Source organism: Leptonychotes weddellii, chromosome 1 (genome assembly GCF_054177405.1).
Source record: "Leptonychotes weddellii isolate Sample4059 chromosome 1, ASM5417740v2, whole genome shotgun sequence".
NCBI lineage: Eukaryota > Metazoa > Chordata > Mammalia > Carnivora > Phocidae > Leptonychotes > Leptonychotes weddellii.
In genome coordinates, this window is record NC_138369.1 from 60,498,954 (window position 1) to 60,509,396 (window position 10,443).

The 10,443-nt window shown below is 41.4% G+C and overlaps 1 protein-coding gene across 2 annotated transcripts; it reads right to left on the reverse strand.

Annotated features, from left to right (window-relative positions):
• Window positions 1–36: 36 nt before the first annotated feature.
• HIGD1A (HIG1 hypoxia inducible domain family member 1A) lies at window positions 37–8,012 on the reverse strand. 2 transcript variants are annotated; one of them, XM_081825289.1, is made up of 5 exons: window positions 7,864–7,962; window positions 5,395–5,483; window positions 1,883–1,997; window positions 1,105–1,239; window positions 37–198 (listed from the first exon to the last, which is right to left on the reverse strand). In XM_081825289.1, the coding sequence occupies exons 3-5, from the start codon at window positions 1,977–1,979 to the stop codon at window positions 149–151; spliced, it is 282 nt and encodes a 93-aa protein (XP_081681415.1). In that variant the 5' UTR covers window positions 1,980–1,997; window positions 5,395–5,483; window positions 7,864–7,962; the 3' UTR covers window positions 37–148. The 2 variants fall into 2 exon arrangements, with proteins under 2 accessions (XP_081681415.1, XP_081681408.1); XM_081825282.1 differs by lacking the exon at window positions 5,395–5,483 and having other exon boundaries at window positions 7,864–8,012.
• Between the last annotated feature and the right edge of the window lie 2,431 nt (window positions 8,013–10,443).

Genomic DNA, 10,443 nt, shown 5'->3' on the forward strand with positions numbered 1-10,443 from the left:
CCTGCAAGAAAGGAAGCCAATATTTAAATTACTGTGTTATTGTGTGACCCATTCAAATGATTTATTTTCAACATAAACATATAAACTCAGTATGAGATGCCTAGCTAAAGCAAGCACCACCAACAAAACCAAGACAGTTTCTCTTCTTCTAAGGTTTAGGCTTTGCCCAGAATTCCTTATACATGGAATAGCCCATACCTAAAGAAAAAAAAAAATGTATTAGTTAAACATTTAATATTTTCCACGATATTAAGAAAATTGAAAACAGTTCATAAAATAGCTAAAAGCATAAAATAGCTAAAAGCCTCCTAGCATGCAATATTTACAAGAGGAACAAGACCCTAGGCTGCTTATACTCTTGCCTTCTTAAACTATTTAAATTTCTGAAATTCTTTTTATATAGGTTCCTAAGCAGCTCAAGGCTAGTATGACTAGTTCAGACTACTGAAATATTTGTTTTAAAGATCAATATTTATCTTACAACTTTAAAAGGAGTCACTCTTGCTATGTAACAATAAGTAAAGTCAACGAATTATAAAGCCAATAAAAGAGTGTAATACCTACATCAAAAAAATCTTTTCCAGGGCACCTGGGTGGCTCAGTCGGTTAAGCATCCGACTCTTGATTTCAGCTCAGGTCATGATCTCAGGGTCCTGAGATCAAGCCCCGTGTTGGGCTCTGCGCTGAGCATGGAGGCTGCTTAAGATTCTCTCTCTCCCTCTCCCTCAGCCTGTCCCACCCCTCTCAGGCTCTCTCTAAAAAAAAAAAACAAACTTTTCCACTTCCAAAAATTCAATAAAATAGTAGTCCTATGTCTCTCCCAGATAATGGATCTTACTACCAACCCTATTTACATATCTAGACTCCAGTGAAATTATAAACTCTGTGATGGACAGAATTGCTTTTTCTTTCTTTAAAACACTGGTAAGATGTATCACAGACAGTAAAACTTTGTCACTACTTGAACTATTAATCCAATTTTTATGTGAAAATAGATATAAGTGACATTTCAAACTACTTCAAAGTCAGCAGAAAGTATCTCCCTTGATTTATAAAGCCTATTAATGGGAATTACAAACTTGAAAATTTCCTCTAAGAACCTACCGAGAGTCATTGCTCCCACAACAAAGCCTTGGGCTGCCACACGCATGTGGATCAGGTGAACAGACATTTTAGTATTTCCCCTGCTCTTCAATTTATATAATCCATATGCAACGATTGCTGCAAACCCCGCCATTCCTGTAAAACAAATAGTCACAAGTATGTCATATGCATGGGGTCAGGGAACCAAGATGACTTTACTATCAATCAGTGTACTTTCTACTATTTTTACAAAGATGTTTCATTGAGACCATTAATTAACATACAAATTGAGTTTTTAATTTTCCCCCTCAAAACCCAAAATCCATAATCGGTAGCAAACAGCAGATTCAGAAAGTTAAGATCATCTTCAAAATGTGGGCTGTGGAGCCAGTAGGTGCTTTAAGAGTGCCAAGGGAACTCTTCCTCTCAGTCCTACTTCCTTCCCTGAAGGGAATCAGGTAACATAGCAGAGACTGTAATAAACCATAACTGTGAGTGTAAGCTTTTTTTTTTTTTTGAGTCTTGTGAGTCCTTCTAGCAAATTGCTGAGACTGAGGGTGGTCGTGGGGTCCCCCAACACATTCACTGAAATAAGAGTCAATAAACAAAGGCTTCTGAAGACACACAGAAGAATTTTTATAGAGAGAGTTGTATCAAGCCAATCTTACATATTTCAATATATGAACAAAATATATGAAAACAAATGCTTTCAGATGTGCTTGATGAATGAGTTGACCACACTTCTACTGAGTTAAAGCTTACAACAGACAGATTATTAGAACATCAATGTCAAACTTACCAATGGGAACAAACGGTGCTTCTCTAGCTTTTCGGATAAGTTTAGATCCCTGATCTTCATCGTATGAAGAAAGAGAAACATCTGTGCCGGTTGACATAGTGGCTGAAGAATCCTCCTGAAAGAGAATTTCCAGGAGGTTCTATAATTAAAAGCAACTACTACACTGAATGGCTGGATGTATTTAAAATACTCCTAGTTTCCACATAAATACGTGGTGTGTTATCCAGGAAATTTAAAAAGTATATTTTAGAAACTAACTGTATTTTTAACCCACAGCTACTTTTAGGAAGAGTTGTATTTATTCCCCCCCCCCATTGTTTTGATGTTTATCCCATACAACCAATCCCTTTTTATTTTTATTTATTTATTTATTTATTTATGTTTAAATAGGCTCCACACTCAGCATGGAGCCCAACATGTGGCTTGAACTCAAAACCCTGAGATCAAGAGTCGGAAGCTTAACCGACTGAGCTACTGGGGCACCCCAACCAATTCCTCTTTAGCACCACATCGCCGATAACAGTGAAAGTTTTTTTTTTTTAATCGAAATAACTTTTGTCAATTAAAATAGTAGCCATTGATTTTCTGGCTATTTTCACACTTAGTTAATTTAACTTAACGACTTCACTCAAACCAAACCAATACTCCTTACCGCCTCTTCAAAACATGTTGAATATCCTACTAAACACTTTTGAGTGTAGTTTTTTTTTTTTTTTAAAAGATTTTATTTATTTATTTGAGAGAGAGAGCACATGAGAGGGGGGAGGGTCAGAGGGAGAAGCAGACTCCCTGCCGAGCAGGGAGCCCGATGCGGGACTCGATCCAGGGACTCCAGGATCATGACCTGAGCCGAAGGCAGTCGCTTAACCAACTGAGCCACCCAGGCGCCCGAGTGTAGTTTTTATTGGTTACAATTGAGACTGACTTATCGACTCCAACATGCTACATGGCTTCAGTTCTCACCTTTGAATAGCTTCCCCTAGTACATTAATAGTGGCTGTTTTGGGGGGAAAAGATTACAGCTGTTCTGAATAACCAAAATTTCTACTTAGCTCATTATTTACTTCTTTATAAGAATAAGCTTTTATTGGGGCGCCTGGGTGGCTCAGTCAGTTAAGTGGCTGCCTTCGGCTCAGGTCATGATCTCAGGGTCCTGGGATTGAGCCCCACCATTGGGCTCTCCGCTCAGTCAGCAGCGAGTCTGCTTCTCCCTCTCCCTCTGTAATCTCTCTCGCTCAAACAAATAAAATCTTAAAAAAAAAAAAAGGACAAAGCTTTTATTTTAAACACTATTGCTAGAAATGCCTCTTTTTAAGCATAATTTACGTTCAACTGAACATAATACAGCGTTTTAGTTTAGTTTTTTTTTACTTAGGGTTACCATTTTTAACATCACTGCAGCAAAAAAACTAAACAACCCTCAGGGTCTTCTTAATGAATGAGTATCTCCTAAGCTTCAGCTCTACTTTCCCTTACAGAACTTACATTCCCTGGACCTCCCTCTTAAAAATTCTCTACCTCCATTCTCCCTTTTTCGGTCATCTCTCTTTACACAGGAAGCTATTTAATAGGTGTTTCATCATAATGAGAACATAAATTCAGCTTCACCTTAGTCACAATAAATATGTATATACTTCCTTCTTCACTGAGCTGATTTAAACCGCCCGTAAATGTGATCCATAGATAAAAGAAGGGAATCAAACACAGTATATTAAGTGTGCAAGTCTGATTAGTGTCAGTTACAATAACTTCAAAAGTCAATTGCCCATCCCACTACCTATATAACATCTTACCTCCACCTCTGGGTTTTTCATGTGCATCATGCATCATACTCCCTTCAATAATAACTCTCATCCAACACTATGCTATTCCAGGAGTGTTAGTAGTAGGTAACACCCTCAAAGAAAATCCAACTCTAGAGGGAGGCGTAGTCCTTAGTTTGAAAGTGAAATCATCCTTCTCAGCCCCCATCCCCATTGGGAAGAATCCAATTCTGTTATCTGACAAAGAAAACCTTAATCCAGAGAGTTGTGCAGCATCACACAGCTAAATAAGAGGAAACTCAGATTCGAACTAGTCTTTCTCTTCTTTTTTTGTACTCCGTTACAAGCTAACTGAATAAACCCCTACTTACTGAGCTTTTATTATATACAAGGTTCAACAAGCTCTAGGTTCAGGACGCTAACTATATATGTGAAGAGTTAAAACAAACACTAAAATAATTAATGGTTAAAAATTAGATTTTTTTTTTTTTTTTAAAGGGACAGAATAGAGTATGATTACTTCCAAGAGCATAACAGAGAATGAGAACTGAATTTAGTGTGTGGTATCTTTTAGCTAAAGTAGGTTTGGGAAATATTTGAGACTGGCCTTCAAGAAACTACATAAGTGGACTAGATATTAAACATTATATTTTAGGCGAGTATATGCTTATTTGTTGCTTTCAAAACGAACCTTAAGCTTCTCAAAGTTATGAGGGTTTATCACAGATCCTCCTTCCACCTTTCTGGCCATGAACCCCATAATCTAATCACATTAAATTTCTTAAAGATGTTCTCTGTACTTCAGTGCCTATGTACAAGCTGATTTCTCTGCCTAACACTTTTCCTCCCTTTTCATCTCCTTCAGACACTTTTTCCTAGCTAACTCCTCTCATTTTTCAGGTTCTTAATTAACTTTCATTGGAAGTCTCCTTTGACTTTCTAAGTATGATCATTGCTTTGATTATGCAGTCTCTAAAATATGCTTTCTCTAAAATAATTCTTTCTTATAAATGCCTGTTCAATTGTCTCTCTTGCTAGAATCCTTGAAGTTAGCAGGCCATACATGCCCTGCCTGTATCTATAGCTCCACTGCCTGGCATGATGCTTTGCATGCAGTAAGCATAGCACAAAATATTTGTTGAATAAATATAAAAATAATCTATTTCAACAATTAAAATTATTGTTAATTTAGGAAAATTTGGTGAAAACAATAACAAGTAAACACATTTGTAGAGTTTAACTGGTCAGTAAGAAAAATGCCAAACTGTAGGTACCTAAGTGCTTATTTAATTTTTGTATTTTATTTATGAAAGAAGAAATGATAACTTGAGTAGGTCTTAGTTCCTTGCAACCACAAGAGACAAAACTATTATATAACACAATCCACTTTTTAAAACTAGCACCTTCTTGGGGCGCCTGGGTGGCTCAGTCGGTTAAGCGTCTGCCTTCAGCTCAGGTCATGATCCCAGGGTCCTGGGATCGAGCCCCACATCGGGCTCCCTGCTCAGCGGAGAGCCTGCTTCTCCCTCTCCCTCTGCCTGCCTCTCGGCCTACCTGTACTCTCTATCTCTCTGTCAAATAAATAAATAAAATATTTTAAATAAAAAAAAATAAAAATAAAACTAGCACCTTCTTTTGCAGATATATGCATGTTTTCTTCCTTTGCCTTAATTATTCCTAAACTAAGAAGTCATTTGGGAATTATCTTTAAAAACAAGAAAGTCAGTGGTCTTTCCTCTAATCTCTCACCTCTGGATCAGTGTAAATTGTTCAACTGGTCAATGGAGCAGAAGTTTTTTCTCCCTCCTTCAGGAAGGAAGGGGATGGCAATCTCTCTCCTGTATATAAAAGAAGAAAATCCACTCATCTCCATTCCTCACCTATGATAGGGACTCTGAAGTTTGTATGGGTAGGAGATTTGATCTGGTTTTCAGAAAGTAATCCTTAGGGTAATACGGGTGTGGGGGAAACCATGTGGTCATTATTTGCTTTCAGTGACTAATGATAACCTGTTTCTGACTGAGAACACCTTGTGGCGCATTTGAAGATAAAATTAATAAAGAGGAATATAAAAAGTCCAACACATCACAGATTTATTATACTATACTTCAAATTATATTTTTATACCTAATATACTATATATTCATAACACTCCTTGCATATAAAATTTTGATAATTCTCTTCCTAATTACCATCTGAAAGTTTCCCAAGTATTCATGATTTACAGCCACACAAAATGAAAATGGCTAACTTTTATTTTTTTTTTATTTTTTATTTTTTTTTAAAGATTTTATTTATTTGACAGAGAGAGACACAGCGAGAGAGGGAACACAAGCAGGGGGAGTGGGAGAGGGAGAAGCAGGCTCCCCTCAGAGCAGGGAGCCCGATGCGGGACTCGATCCCAGGACCCCGGGATCATGACCTGAGCCGAAGGCAGTCGCTTAACCAACTGAGCCACCCAGGCGCCCGAAAATGGCTAACTTTTAATGTATCAGGATCAATAACTATGAATCATATAATTTGAGAATAACAACCCAGACAATCGATGCCAGTAGCCCAATTTTACAGATGGAAAAAGGTTATATGAATTGTTCAACATCAAGAATGTATCTCTGGCAGGGGAGGATTAGAACCCAGATCTCCTGATACAGTCCAGAGTTGTTCTGATTGACAACATATTGCCAAAGCATCAATCTTTTGCTGGTAATATATTTAATCTGAAAAATATTAAAATCCATTCCTTAACAGAAGCCTGCCTTTCTTTCTTTGAATTGTAAAAAATATGCAAGTCATGCCTAAAATTAAATGGAACTTTCTTCCCCAGTGACTTAACTCATCCACCAATTTCAACTGTGCTTTGAACAGATCTTTTTCACTAGCAGGACTTCTAGATTTCCCTTTAATTTTCTCATCTGCCCATAGCAATTGACCCAGATCTCTGCCAAAAAGTTGAACAGGTAGAAAAAGAGGCACCAATGACCAGATGATATTCAAAGCCAATCTGAAAACACTAATTATTCTCTAAACTTAGTAAGATACTACTGCAGACCTTTCCAAATGCATGGGAACCTAGAAAAGATGTCAGGGAAGATGAGCTGCCCAGCATGAGATGATGTAACAGACTGAAGGATCTTCACAGCCTGTCATTTTGGTCACAGAACTACTAACAGCAAGGACTTCAAATTTTGATTTTCCATCAGTCACCTGTCAGCTTGTTTAAAATGGCTGCAAAGGCCCCACCCTGGAGATTCTGGTTCAGAGGGTCTGGGGCAGGGCCCAAGGAATCTGTATTTTAAGAAGCCCCCTTCAACTGCTTCTGGGGCACAAGGAACTAAGAGATGCCCTGGTATTCAGGACTCAAACTTGTGTGTCACGCTGGGACCTGGTGCCTCTTCAATCTGTCTGAACTTTTCCATCCAAACCAGTCAAACTCGAAAGTGCCTGGGTACTTCTGGAAGTATAAATCCTGTGGTGGGGATTACCCGACAGAAGGAACTAGGTGCTGCTCACACCCGTATATAAGAAAGGCGAGAAACACTGCCGAATCATTTCAGCTGCTCCCAATTCTAAACCCGCGCTGTTTTCTAATCCCTAACTGGCGGGCTTAGCTTTCTTGGAAGAAATTTAAATTCCGTTACAGATGCTTTATACAGGGCCTGGGGCCTTCTTACCTTCCCAGGGTAGGAGGAAACCCGGGGTCGTGGAGAAGAGTAAGGTCGTGTGGTTTTATGCCCTCAACCTTTCGAACCGCCCCCCCCCCCTCCCGTGACCTTGTTGGGACTCCAAGGCCTGAGCGCTTGCCCTCCCAACCCTTCCCTCCTCACCCACCGCGCGGGCCCGCTCTCCGGAAGGCTCCCGGCTCCGGGTACTATCCGCGCTACCGGCTCCCTGAGGTCGGCCCCAGCCCCCTCCAAGGCTCTCTCATTACTGCCCCCTCCGTGAGTCTTCCCTCTCGGCCACGATTCACTCCACAAGCTTCTACTTCATCCCCTCACCCAAAGGCCATCAGACCCCCCAACTTTCCCTGAACCACGAGATCGGGCCCGAAACCCGCCAATTCCACCTCGCCCCCTTCAACCCGGGCATCTCCCCCCTCCTCCCAGCCCCGCGGACGCCACCACTCCCAAAGCGCTCTCGGCCCAGCCAAGCGCTGCCCGGCTTCTTCCCGCTCCGCGGTCGGGTGTCGTCCGCTCCATGACTCCCTCAATCTTCACTTACCTACAATGCTAGGACTTCGGCTCCAGCTGGTTTCTGGCTCTCTCCCACGCTCGTCGTCCAGCCGGCTTCTTCTCGTCCCGCCCACACCTGGCCCTAGCCAATCAGAAGCCAGCGGCCCGCAGGCGAGGGTCCCGGTGGGTGCGTGCGTGTGCGCGATGGGTAAGGCGGGTCCCGGATTGGCTGGGGCGACGAGCGCGGGCGGTGGCTCCGCGTCTCCGGCTCCCGCGTAGGGATCTCGTCATGGGTGAGAGTTCACGGGCAGGGCTTCGCGCGAGCGCTCTTCAGCGCCCCTGGCTCCGACCGGGCCGAACTTCGGATTCCTCTTGGCTCTTTCTCCTCGTGCAGCGGCGGCGAGCACCGCGAACGTTGCGTGCTCCGAGCGCGGGTGGGGCGGGGCCGGCCATGAGGGGTTTCGGCCGCAGCCGGCCCTTGGGAGACTCGAGGGAGGACGTTCCTGCCTGCTGGGGCGCCAGCGGCGGTGGGGCGACGGAGCCCTCGATCCGTTCCCCTGGTGGTTATGTGCTGCCACGAACGTGCGCTGTCGGGCCTCTCGTGGAGCCTTTCTTGGAGTTTACATTGTGGTGAGGGGCAGCCATTGGTCGCAAGCATGGGTTCGCTAGAGGAGACCTCACCCAGAATGGGGCCAGGGGTGGTTCTCTGAGGAAAGAAGTGTCAGCGGCCCCTGGTGACAGTGAACTTCCGGAGACAGAGGCCCCAGGCTCGTTGGTATGACAGATAATCATTCAGTATGGCGAATTGATGCAAAGCATCAACGACAGTGCCATAGGGAATATGTCTGCGACTAAATTACAATCCCTTAGTAGAACCGCGAATTGAGGCATATTGCCAACGCTGTATCACACAGGTTGGAACTAAGTGCCATGGGCTCCGGATTTTGAAAATCTTTTTGTCTCATAATTAAGACACATGTAGAAAACATTCATGCTACACTTGATCTTAGCCAAAAGGCCGAGAAGCGATGAAAACATTCATGCTATGGATGATGAATTAAAAACCCCATACCTTGATTATATGGTATGCTTTCAGCTACTTGAAGGCACATATTTTTTTCTGGTTCATGCCCATCTCTCCCAGAACACTGTCTTTGAGCTCAGTAGGAGCCCGGTGATGTTAAATGAAGAAAAGACATAACCGATGCAGTAATTGGAGGGCTGCAAAAAATAAGTAGGGATGATCAGGGACTTATTTAGGATAATTAAAATGACAAAAGAGCCTAAGAGACTTGAATATGAAAGCAAGTCATTAATAAGTCCTGTGATTCTGGAAATACAAAGGCTAACAGCAGTAGTGAGCATATTCATTCCTGAAGGGGATTTCTATAAATCAAAATAATGTTAGCTAATTTGCTCATTTCCAGAGAATGAGATTTGGGATGAGGGAAACTTGGGTGTTAGCCCCAGGCTGAACACGTAGTAGTCATGACCGAGGGTTTTACTTCTCAAAACTTCACTTTCTTCATTTGTAAAACGGAGATAACAGTGGTGCTGGTTAATGAGGAAATACACGTGGTGTTAGCACAGTGTCTGGCATGAAAAGTGCTTTAGAAGTGCTATTGCTTTAAAAAAATTACTGTGCTGTGAATTGTATGGAAAGAGGCAGACCCTGCCCTATTTGTGTGAGAAATTATCTCTTTCTGATTGGTATATAGAAACCAAAATCTTGGTAAATTATAATGATAAATATCTGAAACAATCAGATAATGTAGAAGATTTTTTTATTTTTATTTTTTTTTAGATTTTATTTATTTATCTGACAGAGAGCACACAAGCAGGGGAAGGGAGAGGGAGAAGCAGGCTCTCCATTGAGCAGGGAGCCTGACATGGGGCTCGATCCCAGGACCCTGTGGATCACCGACAGCCACCCACGTGCTCCTGTAGATTTTTTTTAATAGAAATTATTCTGCTGCACTTTATTCCATATTGTGTTACAAGAAAAGGACAGTGACAACTGACAAACCATTACATCTTTCATAATGTAGACATAATTGGTAACAGATGTACATCATGTATTATTTCATTCTCCTTACTCTGTCACTTAGAAGTATAATTGATGCAGAAGACATTAAAAAATTATTTGGTTTCTCGTGTATTCAACTAACCCACTTGTAGTATATGGAAGGGAAGACAGCACAGAAGTATCTGCCTATTTTGTTAATTTCTCCTCTTTAAAGAGCCTTTGTAACTTCTCATGTTCCAAGTAGCAGTCTACACATGATCATATCTACTACAAGAGAAATGGGATTCTAAACTCAGATGTCTTTTTAGGCTGAGGCCCAGCTTAAAGGTACATTACCTTGTACCTTTATCCTTGTATCCTTCTTAAAACTGCTTTGTGATCTTTGTGGAATTTTGTCTAAACCAAATGTTAAACCTTTTGAGCAAATTGGTAATATCCACAGATATTTTTAAAACCAGAGTTAAAAGTCCCCTTCAGCAATCACTGGACATGTATATTGTGTTGGGTACTATACTGGATTCGGAAGTTAAAGACTTAGTCCCTTCTCTGAGATGATTTATAATCTTTTTAGGTAGAAGGAACAGGTATAGAAAAACATCAAAG

Bases quoted from the DNA above. Each gene is read 5' to 3' on its own strand.
- HIGD1A (XM_081825282.1), bottom strand. From the start codon at position 1,979: ATGTCAACCGGCACAGATGTTTCTCTTTCTTCATACGATGAAGATCAG. The intron at 1,240-1,882 runs GTAAGTTTGACA...TTTGTTTTACAG, and splicing joins AGCACCGTTTGTTCCCATTG to GAATGGCGGGGTTTGCAGCA. The intron at 199-1,104 runs GTAGGTTCTTAG...TTTTTTCTTTAG, and splicing joins TGTGGGAGCAATGACTCTCG to GTATGGGCTATTCCATGTAT.